Here is a 22,612-nt window from a genome sequence, read left to right as displayed (position 1 = left end):
ATCAGACTTGTCCATATTCATATATAAATATAATAATCCAGCTTGGTTATTGGGATATGTTAAAAAGTTATGAGAACATGTATTTTTAAAAGCTTGATCAAACACTAGTGTTTTCAAATCTAAAAAAAACCTGTCAATCAAGAAATCAGAATTGTATTGAATTAATTGTTTCTGGGTCATTAATGAACTTGATTATGCTGTTGCTCTCAAAGCACTAAATATAGCTAATATCAAAGCAAAGGTCTTTCATAATCCTTGAAACGTCCTTGAATTTCTAAAGAAATACTCAAGCTTACGGGAAGAAGTTTTAATGAGACATTGTACTGTTCACGATAGAAGAAAATCATAGTTTCTGACCTCAGGGGGCATTAATAAAATAATAGAGAAAAAGCTCTAGGGAAATTAGTTTTTAGGAAGTGGAATCCAGTGGCTCACTGCACATTCTAAATAGCATGAGAGTAAGAATGACAGTCTGGCTGATTGGATTTAGTGACGTGGATAGATTTGGCTGCTATATCATCCAAAATAGATTTGAAAACCCACAAATATCAATGTGATTTTACAAAGGTATAAGGACGACTGGGAAACAATTCATTTTAGAACCTCATTTAAGTGAGAATAGCAGGTAAGCCAGAGAGAGATCAGAATCATTTGAGTATTGTAATTGTAATAAATGAAGATATATAATCTTAAATGTGTTCTTGTACCTATTCTGATTTGTTCAATCCACAAATATTTATGGAACATCTGTGTACCAGGCAGTATGCTAGGGAGGTTGACTGTAACAGATATGATCCCTGTCCTCATGCAGCTTCTGTCCTAGTAGGGGATATACATGCAGACAGACATATAAATATGTAAGTGTAGATTGTGGTGAATGCTAGAAGGGAAAAATGGAAGAGTACTAGTGGAGAGAAGAACAAAGGCACTTGTGTTAAACCAGAATGTCATGAAAAGCCACCCTGAAGGTTTAATATCATTCATGAAGTATTCGAGTAAGCTATGTATGATAATCCTCCTTAAGGACTTGCAGATTTGAGGTCTAGGTCCCACTTCTTACTTTCTAAGAGACCTTGTACACTTAGCCCCTGTTTCCTTCTCCTAATGCTTTGTTTTTCTCCACGGACTCCCACCCTCTGCCATTATCAAGTCTCCCCTACTTGAAAATAAAAACATCACATTTGAATTCTTCTCTCCAACCTGACTGACTTAGTTTCCTCACCATTAAAAATCTTCCATCGTTCTCCCTTTTCCTTCATTGATTATTATTTCACTGAGGTCTGATTAAATGGGTTTCTGAGACATAGACCTATTAAAAAGACAAATTCACATATACTCAAAGTTTAAATTCAGCTGAATTACTTACAACTTTGCTTTAAGTACCTATGTTATTTTACATTAAATTATAGGCCACTACATCTTAAAATAATGACTGTGTTATGTTATTTATACAGTGTCTCAAAGTAGCTGGCAGCTGAGAACAAATTAAACTGTTCCAGACTAAAATGAAGTTCTTGATGAAAGGATTTTAAAGTTGAGACCTGATCAAGGTAGAACCAAGTATCGACATGTCCCACAGTATAGATGTAGAATGGATTACTGTAATAAAGAAAATAATAAATTAATAACCAAGTTAATAATAAATAAATAATAAAGTGATGGGTTTTTGGTGTTTACTTTCCAAGCCAGTGGGCATAAATTTGGTCACATTAAAATGAATTTTCCAATCTTAGTAGCTCTATATCCATCTGCTCAGATATATATCCCAGTGACTTTTACAGTCTCTCTCACTCATGCCTCTCCGAGACTCAGGAGCACGTTATATTTCTCCTGCTTAGATCTGTCCAGGATGCCACTTTGTACTGCACTCTACTCTACCAGTGACCTCAACCCATGTTCACTGGTGCCTAGATGGCCTGAAAGTAGATGCTAGTAAGTTTGTTCTAGATATTAATGCTCTCCATTCCATTTAGGGTAGTGCTAGCACATTATTGACTTGCCTGGTAGCAAGGAGAATGCATTCTCTTTTCTTGTTTTCTTAGGGCAGTCCAACAACTGTGCCTCTTGAACTCTCAAGATTTAGAAATTTAGTGAAAAAGTTCTTCCAGTTCTCACACTCAACCTTTTGTCTTTCAGGATATGACTGGGAGAGTTCATATTCTAATCATCACAGTCTACCCAAAATCGCTACATATTTGGGGAATCTTAGGCTTTCTAGCTGACTCTGGTTATTCACACTAGATTTCTTCTTTCTTTAGAGTGAATTCCTACTCAGAGACCTACTTTTAGTGAAGATGGTCTAGATTATACTACAACAAACAACTCCAAAATCTTGGTTGCTTAAAACAATACAGATTTATTCCTCACTCTGCTATACGTTCATCATAGGTTGAAAGTGGAGGGAGGAAGGTTCTGCTCTTTATGTAGGAACATAGCTAATGGGAGACTACCATTTGGAAAGTTCCCAGTCACTGTGGCAGAAGAAAGAAGAGATCATACATGAGTTCTTAATGACTTTTCCCTAGAAGTGACATGTAGTACTTTTACTCAAGTTTCATTGGGCAAAGTAAGTCAGATGACTATGCCTGATTCCAGTGGGGCAAGGAAGTACAATCCTGCTATGCCTTGAAGGAAGAGAACTAGGAATGTTGGTAAACAGCACTAATAATGATTACATCTCCTTCCTTGAAATGTTGCTTCTATAACCTTTTCCTCTCTCTCCACTCACTCTTGCTCCTTAGGATATATCTCTATAAGTACAACTTTCAGTCATGTAAATGGCTCAAGGTTTCCCCATATTAATTAGTAGTTCCGCTAAGGGTCTTTCTTGAGTTGTTGTCTTGTGCTTCAGTCATCTTTAGGCTCAGCTGCTTTTAAGATTACTCAGAGAGTTGGCAGGCCTCCATTTCTAGCCATGTGAGCCATTCCATAGGGCTGCTTATAATATGATAGCTTTCATCCCCCCGCCTGGGAGATAAAAGAGAAAGAGACATTCTGAGACTGGTGGAAGGCATGGTCTTATAATTTTATTTCAAAAGGGACAAGCCATCACCTTCTGCTCCATGGTACAGTGTGGGTGGAGAGACTATACAAAGGTGTGAATATCAAGAGGTAGGTAATTGGAGACCATTTTGGAGTCTGGTGACTGTTTCTCCTTCAAGAAGGCTCCTTACCTCCCATGTAAGCCTATAGCTTCATATAAATACTTTTTGGCCCTCAACTTCTGCCAAGCAGTCAAAACAGAGCAAAATAATTTAGAACTTCTCTCTAGGGGGTCACTTCATTTAGACTAGTGTTGGTCTTCTTCTATGCAATTAAATGCTTCTTGTACCTTATCATTTTCTGTGTTCAATATCCAAGGACGTACATTCACTCTTCCACAGAACACTTGCTTTATTTATGTTTTAAATGCTATTTTTAAGTCACTTGTGTTTAGGTGGTTGTTGTACTTTAAATGTTAGCAGACATAATATATAGCAAATAAATACTTGATAGTTTTTTCTGCCCCTTTTTATAGAAACATGAGTTATGTGAGCTAACTGCGACTTTAAATAGGACTCTGGGAGGAATTAGACATAGTGGCATGGTCATAGAAACCCCACATTAAAATCCATCCTTGTCAGCACTCTGTAATTCCACATGCCAATAATTCTTTTGGGTTAATCACGAAATTGTTGAAAGATATTAGAGGGAAAATACAATTTTGTAAGGAGAAGGAAGTTTGTAATTCTAAGGAGAGAATATATATGGCCATTATAGAAACAAATAGGGGAATGTATATGTAAATTTTTATGCACTCATGGTTTTATTGAGCAAAGGTAAGGAGATTTATTTTCCTTTCTTTGTTAATTATACAGAAGTAAACCCTACTGTGCAGAAGGCAGAAGTACACCCTACCTTCTCCTGATACTGAAAGAGTTTAATTTACTGAAATCTTCAAATCAGTTTTTTGTTACTACCGGTGATGTCTCCTGGATTAATTCGGTCAAATCGTATAATGTGACTAATGCATACGGTTTGTTAAAAGCCCATGGATAGCTTGCCTCTTTATTGTTTCTGTATTTTGGTTGCTTTTATCCTACCTTTTTAAATCTCTTATACCCCAAATTATAATATCCTCACTATATGTAAGGTTTCTCTTCCTACCCGTTCCCTCCTACCTCCCCCAGAAACGTCTTTCATTCCCAAGAAAAACATCACCCTCCCCTCTAAGCTTGCTGTGTTTACATTTCTCTGCTCCTTTCCTCTCTCCTCTTGGTGTGCTGGTTTAATCAATTTTACCAAATGACTTTCCTGGCAGCTGTGAAAAAAAAAAACCCAGAGCAAGTTAATAGCAATCTAATACCGGACTTTTTGTCATTTCTCTAAAATGTACAGAAACGTTTGGTCATTGGATTGATTTTTAATGATCTAAATGATCAGCTGCCTCAGCGCTGCACTGCAGCAGCTTGATAATAAATAGAAAAGGGGAGGGGCTTGGGTGCTGGGCTCTCGCTCAGTGCTAGATGAATAATTCCCAAACACAAGCCGAGGAGACAATATAAAATATCAGCCTTTGCCAAATCATATATCTGCATTTTTAAACAAAGATGCCTAACTATTTTAATTTTGCTTATGAAGGAACTAAAAGAACATATTTTAAATAATGGTTTGGAAAATCATTGATAGGGCTAGGAAGCGAACTGCAGCCTAATTCTATGTGTATCTATTGACATAAGCAGGACTTCAGGGAAGTATCTCCCAGGAGACCCAAATAGTGTCTTTGAATCTGTCTTTAGTTGGGAGAAAACATTGGTTATTTTTTACCTGAAAGTCGATAGAACTCCCAAAGTATATGAAATCAGTAAACTATAAACAAATCTTTTGGGTTTTTTTTCCTCTATAAGAAAGAAAGAAACAAACAACAAAGTTAAGCATGGGGAAAAGAAAGAGTGACATATTATAAGCTCACCATAAGACTTTTTAACTAACTATGTAACTTTGGGTGACTTACTTAAATACTTTTTACTTTTGTTTTCTTACCGTAAAGTGGATAAACTAGTAGTACTATTCTGGAAGATTAAATAGGGACAGGCAAGCCAAGTGTTTAGTAACATAAGGTCTGGCACTTGCTAGTTACACAGCTCATGATCATTATTACACCGTATATTGTCTCTGTAATTGCACCTCCCTCCCACCCAGTTCTTTTCTGTCATGGCTAAATCAACAGGACAAAGATGCTCTCACACTGTGGTGGGCAGAGTGTGTTTTGGAGTCCAATCACAGCTCAGCCACTTATTATCTTTGTCCTTGTGCAATAACTTATTCCCTCTAGGTTCCTATATATGGGAGATGTTAATATTCACTTTATAGGGTTATCGCAAGTATTAAAGAAAGAACTTGTGTAAAACCCATGCACAAAACTTTTCTCAGAAGTCTCCAAAAAATGTTAGCTTTATTTTACCCTTCACCCCTTATTTCTAATGTGCTATTATTGCATGTTTCTAAATGACATGTGAAAAGAAACTAGTTAGTTTCTTATGCTAATGATTCAATTAATACAACTCTTTTAAGATGCTCAACTTACTTTACATAGCTAGGGATATATAGGAATACTGTTTACATCAGGCTGATCTGGAGCTCACACTGATGAAAGGAGTTTATATATATATCCTGTCTTCTATAGTTTATTTCTCTTTGGAAAAGAAAGTACTATTTCATTTTAAAATATTGGATCTTAGTTATCTATAATAAAGTAGCCTAGTTGGGCTGACCACCAGTCTAATGGATTTCCACTGGGTTAGCCCTGTTTAGTCTGTTTCATGGACTGAGTCAGATAGCTCACTAATGGATGCACTTAACCATGACATTTTGGTTCAGATGGTGTGACTGAAGAGTATCAATCTCACCACTGATGAAAGTGACCCAGAGGCACTCTGATGATGAAATCAAGAGCATCATTAGCATGCTCTTTCTTTGTATTTGAAAGATACCACGTTCCCTCTCCCCATCCCATATTGCAAGAAAATTAAATTCTAGTTGAAAGAACATGGCCCAGGAGTTGTAGTAACAGGCATTTAAACCCTCGTTTGAGAAATTTTGTGCTCTTGGGGTAAATGAGATAAAGTTTGGCCTATAATGACTGCAATATGTTGTCTTTAGAAATAATCAAAATATAAAACATATACATCAAAAATATAAAATAAGATTTACATAGGGTTGGAAACTTAGGTAACAATCAATTATATTATAAAATGTTCCAAAACTTTTTAATGAATAGAAAAAAAGAATAAACTTTGAGATTACCAATTATTAAATACTTATTTTTATCTCTGAAAACAGCAAATTCACCCACACATTTTATACGTCTATATCATTATCTTGATACATAAAAATATTTTGATCATTTGTTAGTCAATATGCATTTTTAAGTATCTTCAACTCTATTCGACATTTGTTGGCTGGGGAGTTACTAGGGAGGAAGAAGAAAGATATGATCTCTCCAGGAACTCAGCATCTGGTCAAAAAGACGGAAACAGGATTTTTGTTTTATTATTATAAACAATGCCAAAATGAATATCTGTGTGTGTGTATTTGTACTTGAGCGGTCACTTTTGCCTATCAAATAGTATGTGTTTTACATTTCAAGAAGTCTGCTAAATTGTACTCTAAGAAAGTCTTTCCCAGTCCACCTTTCTACCAACCATGTATGGGTGTACCTGTTTCCTGTCCCCTCACCAACATTAAATATATTTACTCTTTAATTTTTACCAATGTGATAGGCATAATATCTCATTATAATTTTAGTTTATTTCTTTGGTTACCAATGAGATTTGACATCTTTTCAAAAGGCTGTGGGCTATTTGTAGTTATCCTTCTGTGACTCTTATTTGCATCCATTTGCCATTTTCCTTTTTTGTTTTTGGTCTTATTCTAATTATTTTCTTGGCTTTTCTTAAGGTAAATGATACAAAAAACATGCCATGGCTATATTTATAGCCCACTGTGCCAACTTGCTTCGCATTAGTAATTGCTGAAGAAACCTATATTATTCATCCTTTTCATATTTCGACAGTTTTTTTGTCTTCCCTAATTTAACATTCCCACCATTGTATTCAGCAGGGTAGATGGAAAACATTGGAGGAGAGCAAAGGAAACAAATATGTATTGAATTTTTATGTATGCCATGTGTTTAATCTCCATCTTCTTATGTAATCCCAAATAAATCTAAGAAACATGTATCATTGTTGTTTTCCAAATGGGAAAAAAAAAACAAAAAAACAATAAGATTCAGTGAAGGTTGGGAAATGAGTCCAAGCTAAATGAAGTGGTAAGATTCCTCAGGTCGGTCTGATGATACCAAAAACCTGTGCCTCTTCCACCAAACCATGCTTGCTTCAGAAAAACATATTAATTTAGCAGCACAAATTAGCTAGTTTACACCTGAGGCTCTGATGAGATATAATGCAGAAAGTACCAAAATTGGGGCTTAGTATATCAATCCGAAGCTTTGGGTGGGGACTAAAGGAGGGAGGATGAAGCTCATGAGAAGAGAGATAAACTTCTCTGGACTGATTTGAGAAAAAATAAATAAAAAGGGAAAAAGCAATCTCAAAAGTCCCAAAGATACAGTGCCTGTGTCTGTGAGCTGGAGCATGCAAACTGAGGAAAAAGAGACAGTTCAAGCACTGTATAAATCTGAATACACCTCAATATTTGTGAACTATCAAAGAAACAACATCAAAACAACATGGACTACAGAACAGTTAAGATTAATGGCCCTTTCTTATGGGATGCTATTCAGCAGTAGAGTATAAAAGAGACAGAACTTCACATTGCATCAGTCTCTCCTAGTAGCAAGTGTATTCAAATACCAGAAACCTGCCTTCCTGGGAAGAGGATTAGTTATACCTTGGACTGTTTATCCAAAAGCAAAGATGTGGGTAATAAGATTACTAGAAGTGTCTTCTTGGAGGATAAGGGACAATTATGATAGCTTAGGCCACCAGCTTTCAGTAAATTCCATCTGGTGCTTTACGAATTAGCTCATTATTCTGCTGTTCTTATGAATGTGTTAGTCTGTAAACATAGCATTGTCACAAATTAGTCACCTAGTGTTTCTCTGAAAGTGATTTAATATAAGCACACCCACATCATAATATGGAATAGCAAAATAGGTCTTTGCTTGATCCTCTAAATGGAATTCAGCATAAAATATGATTCAGTTTCCAAGGGCTTTTTGGCATACACATCATCTTGTTTTCTAATATTACGATGTGGTCATTGCCCTGGATATTGACAATATCATGTAATATTAGAAACCTCTTTGGTTTCCCCATGAACTCCAAGAGAAATCCAAGCCTACTGTTAACGATGGATTCACAAATTGAACATAGCTTTTGTTTCTATTTACATTTGTTATCACAGGTGTCATCACAACTGTTGTTTCAATTCAATAACAGCAATTACAATTTTGAGAATTAAACATCTGATTTTAAAGCACTTTTTCTGGCAGATGAACTCACCCGCCAGTTATTTAGAAAGAAAAAAAATGAGAAAACATAAGCTTTCCTTTCCTGTCTGACTTGATTACCTATAGAAAAGAACAAATGTTTGGATTATAATACATATTTTATGGTGAACTATTTCAGTGAAGATGCCTTTTGTACAAGTTGGGAGCTCCCAACTCAATGGCTTAACATGAACAAATAAGGAAAATTTATTGTCTTATAACATGAAGTTTCAAAGTAGACTATTCCAGGAATGTTTATTAAGAGGCTCAGACATATCACCTAGGTTCTACTTTGCCATCTTCACATGCCCTTTTGCTCAGACTGACTCTCCCCATTATCATAAGACAATGGCCCTAGCACAAGGTCCAAAGACAGACAATGAACCCTTTCTTCTTTTGATTCTCTTTTTATGAAACACTTATTCCAGAAATCATTTCAGTTGACTTTCCTTTCTATCTCTTTGGCTACGTTTGGTCTCATGACATAAACAAATTACTGGCTAGCAAATGGGATTAGACTGTTCATCATTTACTCCTGAGCTGTGTATGGAGTCATCTTCTCTGAGTACATAGCTGCTTCAAAAAGTAGATTTCTGCAAAAATAATTGGGTGTCTACCAGTGAGGAAGAAGAGAGGGTGGATACTGAGTAGATTACCAACAGTGGTAAAGGAACCATGATGCTAATCAGATGGTAACAAATGTTAAAAACGGTTTCAAAAAAGGCAGTGAGATATGATAGAAGCTGCATCCCAGTGAGGTGCCAGTCCTAAATTCCAGTTTTCAAAAACAGGTGGCCAAGAATCAATTTTATAAGGGTTGGGCTCTTCACACAGCTGTCTTTAACTCAAATCAAAGCTATAAAAGAGTTCAGAGAGGAAAAAAGAGTAATTTACAAAAATGGTGTTTTGTTTTTCTTTTTCTTTTTAAGAAAGACAGAACTGGGTAGTACTGTCAGTCCTACCTTACCCTCCCTCAGATGAGGCTGCACTCATCTCATTCACATCAAGCCAAGAGAAAGAGGCTTCAATGGTGGGAATTTCTCCCATGGACCTGATGTACACCACACCAGAGAGAGAGCTGGCCTTGAGCCATTTTATGTCCTTCCCGAGAGGACCATCTGGAAAAGGCACTGGGACTCTAACAGCAATAATTTGCAGAGATTGAACCACTGAAAAAACAGGGGCTTGCTGGCGGGCTGATTAACCAGAAGTACTTTGAAAACAAAGCTCTGCCTGAATCATAGGAGTTGCAGCCAGGGGGCCCAGCAGGGTTGCAGCTGATGAAGCCACAAAAGTGCCGAAGAGACAACGAGGAAGCTTTCAACATCTGCCAGGTCCCCAGTGCAGAATGCTACCTTATGACAGTGCCAGTTCAAGTAGGAGAACCTCTGTATTAGTCTCTCTCCATGCTCTCCAACCCTAGAGTAGTTAGCACCTACACCTGGAAAGTCAGGCCATCAAGGAAGGGGGAAGATAAACCCCACCCCTGCCCTGCCCACTTACCCCACTCAAAGCAGCTAGTCTTTTGTAGGTTCAACTGGGAGCAGGAAGATGTGAGTTAAATGAAGTTTGGAGTTTCAGAATACAGTTTGGCTTGAACATTCTTGTTTCTGAATAGAATCTGAGTTGATTGTTTAAAGTGATTGTAAAGCTCTCTATTGCCTAAGAGCACCCAGAAAATTCACAAGACATTCTCCATAAATAAAACTTAATGGGGCAGTGGGAAGCCCAAATGAAATGGATTTTTCATACATATCACATGTTCTTATATTTAATTAGTTTGTTAAAATATTTATACCCTTTTACAAATATGTTTAAATAGCCTGACAATACCACTCACATATATATCTCTGCTTTAATGTTTCTCCTTTCTGTTTTCCTCTAAAATTTGAGAAAATAATTATTTACAGCTTCCAGAAAATGTTCTGATCTTTAAAACACCTGTGCTCCAGTAGAAGTCTTCCATAGTCGGTCTCTATTAAAGGTGTAGAAAGCAGTAAGTCATTGCGGAAACTAAGGGAAATGGGAAAGTTGGTATTAATAGTGGGGCCTTCCATCCCCCTCCACCGTCTTTACTTTTCCTTGTCTTCCTTCACCTCTTCCCTTCAGATGCCTTTGGACTGAGAGTTGAGGACAGTCATCTGTTCACTATAGCCACAGTCTATGAGGAGAGGCTATCAGGAATTCGGGGCTGCAACAGGTGCTTGATCTTTCTCCTATCAGAACAAAAATATTCAATCCCAACAGGACATACAATGGCAGCCTCATCTCAAATGGCTTGTGCCTCTAATTGGTGGGCAATTACTGCGGAGAGGGAAAGAGGTGAGAGGTTTATATTTTCATTAACTTTGCTCCTGCTTCCTGTATAACATCCATTCTTTTAAAAAAGAGGAAAGTATTTCAAAAAATCAAGGAAGCCTGCTGAGAGTTCTGACAACACAAGCCCAGATGCTCGTCTACCCACTTTCTGCTTTTTATTTTTGCTCCAATCCCTGTTCCAGTCACCAATCTAAAGGGGAAGGGTCAGTTGGAAAAGAAGAAAATTCTTAAAATTTACTGTTTGATCTGCTTTGCTACTTTATTTAGTGGAAAAATTTAAAGTTCTTTTGTTTCTTTACCTATTTTATAAATCTTTGAACTAAGAACAGATGAAATCATGTTATATACCTCATTGAATTCTTTCCCACTCATAAGGTGCTTCCTATAGAGAAAAGTACAAGGTAAATAGCTAGGTAGTTGGATTTACTATTAATATTTTTCTGTCTCATTCAGTTTAGGACATGTATTATTTATGTTTTGCCTCTTTGGATCTATCAAGTGATCTGTATGGTCTATAGTGATGTTTTTAGGGGAGGAATATGCCAATTATAGGGAGAAGGTAAAGTAGTTGATAGTCTCAAGTGCTCAGGATTATGGATTTATCTCCATGTCTGAAAAGTAAAAACAGCAGTGCAGAGGGTATAAAAAGCTAGGTGAAGAAGAGGGTATCTGTCTATAATCGGCAACTAGAATTTAATAAATAGCCTTGCATTTATTTTGCACTCAGATGCAAGGAATGTTTTACTTAATTATAACAAAATAACTTTAAAGCTATTATTCTAAAATATTGAGTTCTGATTTTAATGTATTTTAACATTTTAAAACATTTAAATGTTTAAATTATTATTTAAAACTAATATGAATGTCCTTTTTTTCTCTCTACAAAAGAATTATGCCTTTTGAGGATTAAATTCTCTTACTGCATAAATCTAATAAAAACCACAGTATTTTTCCCTTCCTTAATCTCTATTTTTCTTTTTCTCTTTGTGTTTTGCCTCCTTATCTAAAACAAATTAACATTCAGTGAAGAAAATGATGAAAGGAATTTGAGAAAACTAAGAAGCTAATATTTTGACTGAAAGTGTAGTAGACATCAGTCATAGAAAAAGAATGCTCTCTCCAGAAGCTCTGGATGTGGATGTAGTTGTAAATACATTAATCCTTAGTTCCTCTGTGTTGTGTGTGTGTATGTGTGTGTGTGTGTATTTTTTTTTTAATTTAAACTTCTTGATGGAGTAACCATTAATTCAACATCATGCTCATTAACTGTGGCTATTCAATATTAAAATATAGCATTAATTTTAAATTGCTTTATTTTTGGAAGGAAGAGGATTTATGAATAGCAAAATAAAATTTCTTATCTGATGACTTGTAAAGATTTTGGTTGCAAGGAAAAGAAACTGATTCAGACTAGCTTCTATAAAAAAGAGGAGGAAATATAGTTCCTATAAAGATGTAGAAATTTACAGAAACAAGGTAGAACTAACTGGGCATTACTAGATTTATGAAACTTGAGAATTGAAGCAGCTACTCTTTTTGTGGCCAAATAATCATCCATTTCTGTTCGTCTCTCTGTTTGTACTCTGCCAAATTTTCCTTAGACATGATTTTGCACTTGACCCAAAATGGCAACATCAGCTTCTAAATCCACATGACCTTTTGGTTTAAACCCACCTAGAACTGATTAGAGTCTGTTTTTCTTATGACCTTTCACATTCCAAAGACAGAATAGTAATATTTGCTACCCAGTGAATGACTTAGTGGGAAATGGATCAAGTTTTCATACCTATTCCAATCAAGTTTTGTAAGCATAGAGTATAGGGAAGGCAAATTCCTTAGAAAGAGCTGTAGGCAGACATAAAAAAATCATGTTTGATATAGTGATTAATTTATTTATGATAATCATGGACTCAACAAATATTTCAATGAGCACTTACTATGCACTGGATACTATTCTAGGTACCGAGGATACAGCAGGAACAAAACAGACCCAAAAGTCCTAGTGCCCCTAAGGAGTTTACATTCTAAGGATAATCTTTAATCACCTATTTCAAAGATAACTGAAAAAAAAAAAAAAGTAGTAGCAATCTCTCCATACAGTAAATATAAAATGTTGAGAGAACAATACATGCGTATGTGTCTGTATACATAGGTAGGTAGTATCTATCTTACAAAGGTATAGATAATTTGCAAATATCATAGTCATATTTGCTTTCACTTAATTTTGTTATCTGTCAATGGTATGTGAGTGTACATATGTGTGTGAATTTGAAGTAGTAGTTTAGGTATTTGGATTTTAAGTGGCATCTAATTTGCAGACTTTGATACAGCCTCTTCTAACTTCCTATTAAAATTACTATAAAAATACACTCCCCCATTACAATTTAAAAAACACTGAAACTCAGGACTTACAGTGATTCATTGCTATAATATTAAAGAATCAATAAAGTAGACTGAAAATATAAATTGTAGACCAACCATCCTATTCAGTTCTAAAAGCAGATAAACATAATTTCTTAGATTTACTTGGACCCAAAAATATACACACTATATACCACTACTATAGTACCTATGTAACCACTTTATATTTTTGAAAATAATAAATATATATACACCAGCAAACACAAAGATGGATCAAAATTAAGGGATTAAAAAATCTACATGTTTGCAGATACTTATATTTAAGCTGGAGTAAAATAAATGCGTACTATTATCAAGATGTATGATCAAATGTTTCATTTTGCAAGTAGACATATCTGTAATTTTGATGGTTTCAACTCTGAATGAGTATTGCTTCTAGTCTCAGCTACAGTGTTTATGTGGACATGGAAAAATAAATCAGTTATCCATTTCTATTTTTAAGTCTCAGTATTGATTCACCTAATAATAATAGTGAAGTGTTTGAACTCTTGACTATATAGTTTGAATTTGACTGTTCAGCTTCAAAGTTTGAGATTGGATTTTTCAATCTATCAGAGATTCTATCTGACAAATATTAGAAACTTAGGTTTGATATTTAATATGTACATATTAATTATGAATGACTATTTTTCCTTAATAAATATTAAATGTGTTTCTCCATTGGTGCTTTAATTATGCACAAAATATATGGATATATTTTAATTGAGGAGATTAATCAATTTAAAAATACATAAAGTGAAAGATAAAAATTCTTTTTCAATGAGGCCCACTTTTACTTCCTTATCTCAGAGGTAATTAGCTTATTGATAGTTTGGTGTATATCCTAGTTCTTTTCCTCTGTATTGGCATAAATATATATTTATATACACATACATATTTAAATTGATGAATTCATTTGAAAATATTATTCTACAAATCTGAGGGTGTTTTTTTACCTACCAATATATGATATTTTTTCAACATATTCTTAGGAATCTATAATATTCCATAAATATGGGTATACATACTTTGAAGCTGGGCTTTATTACATGAGAAATATTTTGACTCCTATGAGTTTCTGAATTAAATATGACACAAAGCCTTTAGAAAAGTTTAGGTGAAAATGAAATATAATTTCATTTCACAAGAGACTTCCAACATTACCTCATTGTTTTTTTCTCTTTTTTCCCATTTTAATTTAAGTAAATTGCAAAGTGAAAAATCTATATTTTACCACATTTTCTAATGAGTGAATTTAAAATACATGTGAACAACATTTAAAGAACTTTTCACATGTCTAAGTATTTTTCTATAATTTACCTTAATAAGTTAAAATTATAATAATGTATGAATTTGCTATTATTTCTATGTTATAGATAAGGAAATTGAGTCTCATAAAGGTTTAATGAACTGTTCAAAATTATGCAAAAAGTAAAAGGCAGACCCTGAAATTAAGGACTCATATCTTGAGACTCCATGACAGAATGCAAATTCTTCTAACTTGCTGTGGATTTTTTTCCACATTTGATTTTTGAATAATACATATTAAATGCTTTCTTTTTATTCTAGCATTAGGTATTGCAGTACTTCTACTTCCAAAATTATTAAAAGTGGAATTTAGCAAGCATTCTAAATTATCTCAATTATAAAATATGTTGTGTTTGATGATATATTTTTTTCTGAAAATGTACTTACTAGTTAAGATGAGAAGATTTAAGTAACCACAGGCTGTTTGATCCAAAACGACTTGTTATATTTAGTTAAATCGTAAAAATCAACACAAAGCATGTGTTGATTTTAGGTGATCAAAATGGGTGTTTAATGAATATCTTTTTCACTTTTCAATTAGTGATTGTATCCTCGGTTATAAAAATATGTAGAAATTGAATGTATTTGCAACTTGCTGAAATGATTGTGGCATGGGGCTTGAGTTGGGAATGGACCTCTTCTGTTATGGTTCACACTATTTTCATAAAGTTGCTGGCCAGCTTTTACCTCTTGCATATAATCTGTTGAAGAGGAATCTCTTCGCAGAAATTATTGATCATCTGGCAAACAGAAGTAAAGAGACCATAGACCAACTTGCAGCATGAGTGAGAGTTGGCTTTGGTATACAGTATTTTACAGCATTAGTATTAAACTTGTGATTTTTTTTTTAAAGGAATACAGAAAATAAATTGATGGAAAAATTTACAAAAATAAAGGCAATTCCCTGACTTTTTAGCAATTGAAACCATGGCTCGATGAAGAGCTCCTCTTATTTCAGTTATAAATGTGCTAACCAGAATGCCTGCAGACTTTACTAAAACTTGTCAGAAGTGGAAAGTCATCACTATCAATATGGCTATTAGTTAGTTTACTGAGTACCAGTATTTCTTCTGGTGTTATAAATACACAGAGGAAGACAATATTTCTTTCCATAGAGATAGGTTTTCTGTAAGGTGGGAGAGAACATTTGAACTTGAATGTTCTTTTCCTGGGATGTAGGGCTGGGGAGTATGCAGTCATCTTGGGTCTTATTCTACATATTCGAATGCCACACTTACCTGTTTATTAATTGATGATATATATAAAATATGAAGAACAAAATTATGTACATTTACACATACATACACATATGTATGCAAAAAGTACACATAAATTTTGTTTTTTATTGGAAAATTTTTTAAAATATTGCTTTTTTGGCTTGAGACAAGAAAGTCATATACTCCAAGATATCCAAGTGACTGTAGCTTCTATTTCCTAAGATAGAACATATTTATACTACTTACATAGAGAATGTGCTAAAAAAATTATGTAGAGGTATTTGTGTATGTAAGTACATTTAGGTGTATTTGTGTATGTAAGTACATTTAGGTGGTGACAGAAGGACACACTTTAACATGATATTAAAGTTACATTCTAAAAATGAAACTCTGGGAATCAATTAGGTAAGTCCTAATTACATCCTCCATATCAGATAAGTGACTAAAGAGCTTAGGAAACACCCAGTTCAGAGAGGAGAGTGTGTCTTTAGTTGTACTTTTATGCTTGTATTAGCTTGAAGATATAACTTAATCATTTCTATTTTACTCATTACGAAGGTGTGAATTGAAGGGATTTGAAGAGAATGGAGTCTTGAAGCTAACAATACAAAGATAAGAATTTGCCAAGAAAGTGGTATTCCTGCTGTTAATTTTCTGTGAATATTTTTTTAACAACCAGACTCCCCTTTTCATACCGAACCTTAAAATAAAACAGGTGAAAACAGAGGGGTTCTGACTGAAATAAGACAGGGTACCTGGCTTTCCCTTTGCCCTGCAGTTGGTTTGAGACTATTTTGCCAAACCAGAGGGCTACCAGGAACTTACTTTGAAAATCATCATCTTTGCAAGCATAACCTCTTAGCCATGGCAGAAAAGACTTTAATTATTGGAAAGGAGCATGGGAACATTGACTAGTTAATACTTCTCTGATTATGAGTGTACTAAGTAATCATTTATGAAAAGGTTTATTAATGTATCCAGTTTGCTCTGAATTTGTAGTTTTCACTTCAGCAATAAATTGATATTCTGTTTTTTGTGGGGTTTTTTAATTTTAATTTTTTCTTACATCAGTCTTATATGAGGATGCTTAATCTGAGTCCACACCTGAAAGAACGATTAGCCTTGTGCCTGTTGTGGGGTTAAAATTTTTAAAAAGAAACAAAAACTAGCCAGAGCTCAGGCTACAACATAGATATAGGAATCTCACCAAGTTTGTGCCAATCTGTGGTGCCTTGCTAATAATCAGCACTTTTTAATTGATTGAAATGATGGGTCTGGGGATTAACCATAAAGGTAATTTTTTTGTTTGCTTCTAATATTTCTTAGAAGTTCCATGAAAGGGTGATTATTTTTAGTAGAAGAAACCAGATTTGTCTTACCCTATTTTATCAATATTATTCATCTTTGAGAACTGATTTTTAAATTACAAACCTATTCGTTCTGCCCAAATGTTGTTTCTTGAAGACCACACATTTGTAAGATATTAAGTCTTGTGAAGCGTCAACTTGCAAAACAGTGTTCATAACCCTGAAGACCCTATTTCTAATATATATGGAATAAAAATGCTGTAAATAAGCTATTTCTATTCCTGAAGCAAGCCCATTCTGTTATATACATTGCCTTGAGTTTTCAAAATACTTAATTTTGGGTTATTTATTAATACGTAGGCTTGGTTCCCTGAACTGTGAAATAAATTACATTTTTTCTTTGTTATCCCTCAAGCAGAAATTTGGCTTTTCTACTATTTATCACAGTTTCTCTGTTGTGTGTTCTCTCATTCTAATTTGTTATACCTTACTCTAGACAGTTGCAAGTATAAAAATAGAAATAGAGAGTCAAGGAAGTTTACTTTAAAAATATTCAGTTGAAATTTCCTCTTGGTTTAAATATATTTTAATTTTATATCTCCTTTAGTAATCTAATGACTAAATCATTTGTGTTTTTATTTTTAAAGTGCTTTGTTTATATGATTGCCCACAAATGGAAACATAGCTGACAAGTATTAGATGTCAAACCATGTTGTAATTGAGAAAGATTCAGAGATATTCTTGGTGTCATATCACCCATGAGTAAGTATCACATTGGCATATGAACAGAGAAGAGTAGAATGAACTAAATAATAAAAATAATTTTAAATAAATGATGTCTATTACAAGGGAAAATACATTACTACATCATTTTTTAATCTCTATATTTGCTACTTTTCTTGGAGACCTACTCTTTTATATAGTATAAGAACTAAATATTGGTTTCGAAATAGGTTAATGTCCATCATCATGTCATCATCATTATCAAAGAACACTAACCTGTGAAATAGTCTGAATGTTTTCTTCCAGATCTACTGCTAACATGATATGTAATAACGAACAAATGCCATCCTTTTGGAGAGTCATCTCCAAAATTGTCATAAGTGTGATACTCTCCTTAGTGTGATTCTATGGGACTAAAATAATACCTGTAAAGATAATTTTTTAGAAAGCACAACACTAAAGCCAGGTGGTATTATTATTATTATGGAGGGACTATAATAACAGTGGGGATGCATGTAGGCTTTGGAGCCAGGCTTTCTTGTTTCAAATGATGACTCTTACTAAATATTTGACCTTGGGAAAGCTACTTAATTTCTGCATGCCTCAATTCCCTTATCTGTAGAACAGGTCTAACAACAATCCTTACCGAATTGTATTCTGAAGATTAAATAAGATAATAATGTAAAGTACTTAGTGCAGGGCCCAAGACATTTTAAGTGTTCCTTACCCTTAAATAATATTGAAATACTTAATATAATATCAAATTTTGATTGCTCTGTGACGGTTGATTCAAAGCATTCAAACTCGTTAAACATGATTCAGATTGTTTTTTTGATTCAGATCACAAATGACCCTATGGAAGAGATTTACTCCCTTTAGAAAGAGGGGGTCATGAGGACACTGTCTAGGCTACAGGAAATCCTAACAAATATTCTCGAGTTCCTTTTAAGCTGCAGAGCCATCTTCCTGAACCTACCAATTCCAGCTGCTTTTAAAGGAATCACTCAGTTCTTCCTTCTCCCAGAAATTCTTTCATTAGTATTATCATTTGATTAAAATGAAAACTCCCCAAATCATGTCATTTCTCAAGACAAAATCTGTTTTAATCTAGTTTTGAATTTATGGGAAATCCACCCCCACCCCACCCCCACCTCTGGGTAATATTTTCTACAATGACAAGGCCTCACTGGGGAAATTCTAACTAAAGATAATAGCATGGTATATTAAATGTTGCCAGTATTCCATTTAATATTAAGCAATTGCATATCAGGCTATTTAAATACCTAAGTTAAAAACGATACATTAATATTGAGTACACTGCTACTGTGAAGTCCATTCTCCTACTGATTTTCAACAAACACCATTTAAGTGCCAACCTACTATTACAAGAGTTTACTATTTTATTCTTGCTCTAAAATGGCATCAACAGTGATGGGGTGCTTTCAGGGAATTGTTGAACAGAATTTTTGCAACAAAGGGACAAGTTTGAGGAAATGCAAAATATAGACATTAGGCATTGCAATTCTTTATCTCAGCACTCCTCAACGCTACACACCCCTCATCAAACAAGCAGCTTTATGGCATGCGCAATTGCAACTAGAGTGTAACTGACTTCTGCAGAACTGGCTTCCACAGGATTTCCTGTCCCAAAATTACCATGTGGTCATCTATAGATAATGGTTACAAATCATCAAGTTAGTAAGACATCCCCATCCCAATATATATATAGATTTTTTTTAAACAAAAGAGTCAGAGTGACCAAGTCCTGTCATCGGCAAATTCTCTGACTTCTTTCATTCCCTTTCTTTTCACTGGGAAAGAAAGGGAAAACAGAAACGAACAAAACCTCTCTCTCCGTAATATCTATTTGTTCAAGGTGTCAAGTCCCTGTGAACTTATTTACAGATTTTTTTCTCTTTTTTTTAATTGCTTAGTTTGTCTTGCCCGATAATTACTTACTGAAGGGAATCTGCGCTTTCAGGGCGAGCTATTTTTCCTTTAACCCCTTTGGCTCGCTCCTCTTCGGAGGCGAGCGAGGCGTGCTGCAGTGTCTGGGAACCACCTAGAGGGCCCCCTTGACGCCAGCACATCCCCTGTCAGGCAGCAGTCTCTGCAGCCGGTAGGGCTGCTGCAGAGTTAATGTACAGTACCACGGAGCCTGCAAGTGTCCGGAGTTGCTCAGAGCCGGGCGGCACAGCCTAGGGCAAACAAGGCGGCTGCGACTGACTCCAAGGGTTCTGCTGGAAATTCGGCGCTGGGGGACCCCAGCAGGAGCCTGTTGCCATTGTGTTTTAAAAGCATGCAAGGTCTGTATGGCTTGGGCATGAGAATATTTCAGAAGATATCAGAGCATCCGAGTAAATGACACCTATTGGGGAATTAAATTTGGGGTGAAAAAAGAGAGAGGGAGAGAGAAAAGAAAGACAGCCGGGGAAGAAATTCTTAGACAACGTCTGACTTGCAGCTGTGAAATTCATTTTCTTTCCAAGGCTAAATATTAAAAGCCCGCACATGGTTTGGATAGCAACAAATTAAAGGGGTTTCTGCAGTGAAAGGATCAATAGCTTAGTCATTTTACTTAAAGAGAGCAGACAGCCTTATTATGGTTAGGCAGCTGAAATGAATTTCCTCATGACGGCACCTTCAGAAGTCATGGTGGTAGCTAATGGTAATCCTGTCCTGCAAAACAGAAATTGCTCCTTGCCTTCCGACTTTTGCAGTTGAAAACCAGCAATTCTGAGATTTGGGAAAGAAGTTGGCTTTGGTTATACATGGTTTCTAGCCACTCTGCCCAGGTCTTTGTCCAATACGTCTCAGAAGGCAGCACTGCGTTAAAGTGACCACACATGAATATGTGCCTAAGAAAGAAGAAAAAGCAATATTCATTTCTAAAGGACAGCATGGCAAAGCAACCTGAAGTTTTCCATTTCCCTTCTAACACTTCTTTAACAAGGATAACAAGAAACTGTCTTTTGAGTCCTTTTTTCCCACATTGCAGAGTCCTTTCTGGGAGGATGCATTAATTTATACTCTAGGCAGTTGGATTTTTACCAGGACAATATTTGCCACCATTTAGGATTAACGATTGAACTGATTATTTTAGTGTGTTGACTAACTAGTGGAACCTAAATGGATGGACTTATACCTGCAGTATCCTGTGATGTTTCTTTCTTCAAATCCTGGAAGGGCTTTTGTTGTTGCTATTTGTTTTTGGAGGGGGATTTTTTTGGAATTCAATACTTGTTGCAATAATTGCCCATGATAGCTGCTCAAACAGGAGAGTTGGAATTCATCTGTGAAAATCACTACATGTGACATATGAGACAAGGAAAATATTGATGAGAGAAGATCTACAAACATGATGCACGTGAATAATTTTCCCTTTAGAAGGCATTCCTGGATATGGTGAGTAATCAATATCCCCTTCAGTTTATAAAACTCAGAATTATAAAATTCCATGACAGGTGCCAGAGACAGATTTATCTTGAACGAGAATATTGCTATCAAGTGAGGATGAAAATTAAAATATGTTTAAGACCAAATGTTGTCTGAGAAAGTAATGATTTTGCAATCACAAATTAGTTGTTAATATAAAAAATCCCCCAATAAGAAGTTGAATATGAGGACATTTACAGTTGCTAACATTTCATGGAAAAAAAATCAAAACACAACTTTGAGAGTGGTAACTATTTAACTAATAAAATTAAAAAGGGGTTTTGGGCTTTGTTTTTGCTCTTTTGTTTTCTTTGAAAATTCCCTGGGAAGGACACATATGTATTTTTGACATCTAATATAAATTTACCTGGCCTTAGGTCTTCCTAAATTTCTCAAAGAAGGTTAAGGAAAAACTTAGAACCTTGACTCAGTTTAAAAAATAATACTAATATGTGTTGGTGCCTCACATATAAAGAATAATTCTACCAGAACAAACCAGTTAAATAGAATTCTAACATGAATCATGAAGTGTTCAGACTTTCATTGAACTTGCTTAATGCGTTGATTTTGCTCATGTATTAAGGTTCAATGCAATGTATTCAGGTCCCTGGACATGTGACATCATGTACCATCTTTAGTTAGAGTTCATGACTAAATGTGTATAGGAACTAATTGCTGACAGTATTATAAAAGCAAAGCTCGTTATTTAAAAATTGGTTGTTTTTACTTTAAGTTTGGGTTCAACCTCTCATCGCAGAAACTTTCTGAATACATGATCAAGGCACATTTAAAGGTTTTATGGCTGCTAACATGGTTTGTTTAGGATACTGCAATGTGTCTAATTTTGAAAGTATATTTCCCAGGTAAAATTTTTGGCTGGCCTCAGGATAAGTAATGTATATTAAAATGCAGGTTTCTGAGGGGTTTCATTTGTTTTTATGACAGTGTCTCTAATGAAAGCTTCCTGATATCTTAAAGCTCTACCCAAACCACTTTCTGGTTTGTTACAGACATTTTTAGCTTGTTTGCTAAAAATCAGTTACAAAGAAGGGTAGGTGACATCCTCTGTCACCCTGGGCAGATGCTCATTTTCTATCAACATCAGATATATCTAGAATCAAAGCTGTGGCGTATCTTCCTTCTCTGCTGTCTAGAGCCATCATCTCCAGTCTGGGGAGGCAGTCTGGGTAACATGCCTGCAAAACCTCAGTGGCCCACTTCCAAGTGCATCAACAGAGTTCCCGACTCAGTGGGAGGTTTGGTGCCATTGCCTTGCTGGTTCTGACCGTGAGGGTCAGGCATCAACAATAAGATCCTTGTCATTCTTACAGATACATTCATAGTCTTAAGATTTAAAAAAAAAAAGAGGTCCTGGAAACAGTTCCTGGCACATAGTAGGCATTTGTCAAATA

The 22,612-nt window shown here is 35.1% G+C and overlaps 1 protein-coding gene across 7 annotated transcripts in view; it reads left to right on the top strand.

Annotated features, from left to right (window-relative positions):
• Window positions 1-22,612, top strand: part of PDE4D (phosphodiesterase 4D) — a 1,171,348-nt gene that overhangs the window by 679,064 nt on the left and 469,672 nt on the right. Inside the window, exon 1 of one of the 7 annotated variants that reach the window (XM_039870233.1) lies at window positions 19,975-21,170. The exons of the other annotated variants lie outside the window; for them this stretch is intronic. Coding sequence (XP_039726167.1) covers window positions 21,124-21,170 — 47 coding nt within the window. The 5' untranslated portion in view covers window positions 19,975-21,123. Of the gene's footprint in view, window positions 1-19,974; window positions 21,171-22,612 lie in introns of those variants that run through there. 7 annotated transcript variants of the gene reach the window in all.

This window comes from Pteropus medius, unplaced genomic scaffold, assembly GCF_902729225.1.
Source record: "Pteropus medius unplaced genomic scaffold, Ma_sr-lr_union100, whole genome shotgun sequence".
Taxonomy (NCBI): Eukaryota; Metazoa; Chordata; class Mammalia; order Chiroptera; family Pteropodidae; genus Pteropus; species Pteropus medius.
The sequence above is the reverse complement of the archived record's forward strand: the minus strand, read 5'-3'. Positions and strand labels throughout refer to the sequence as shown.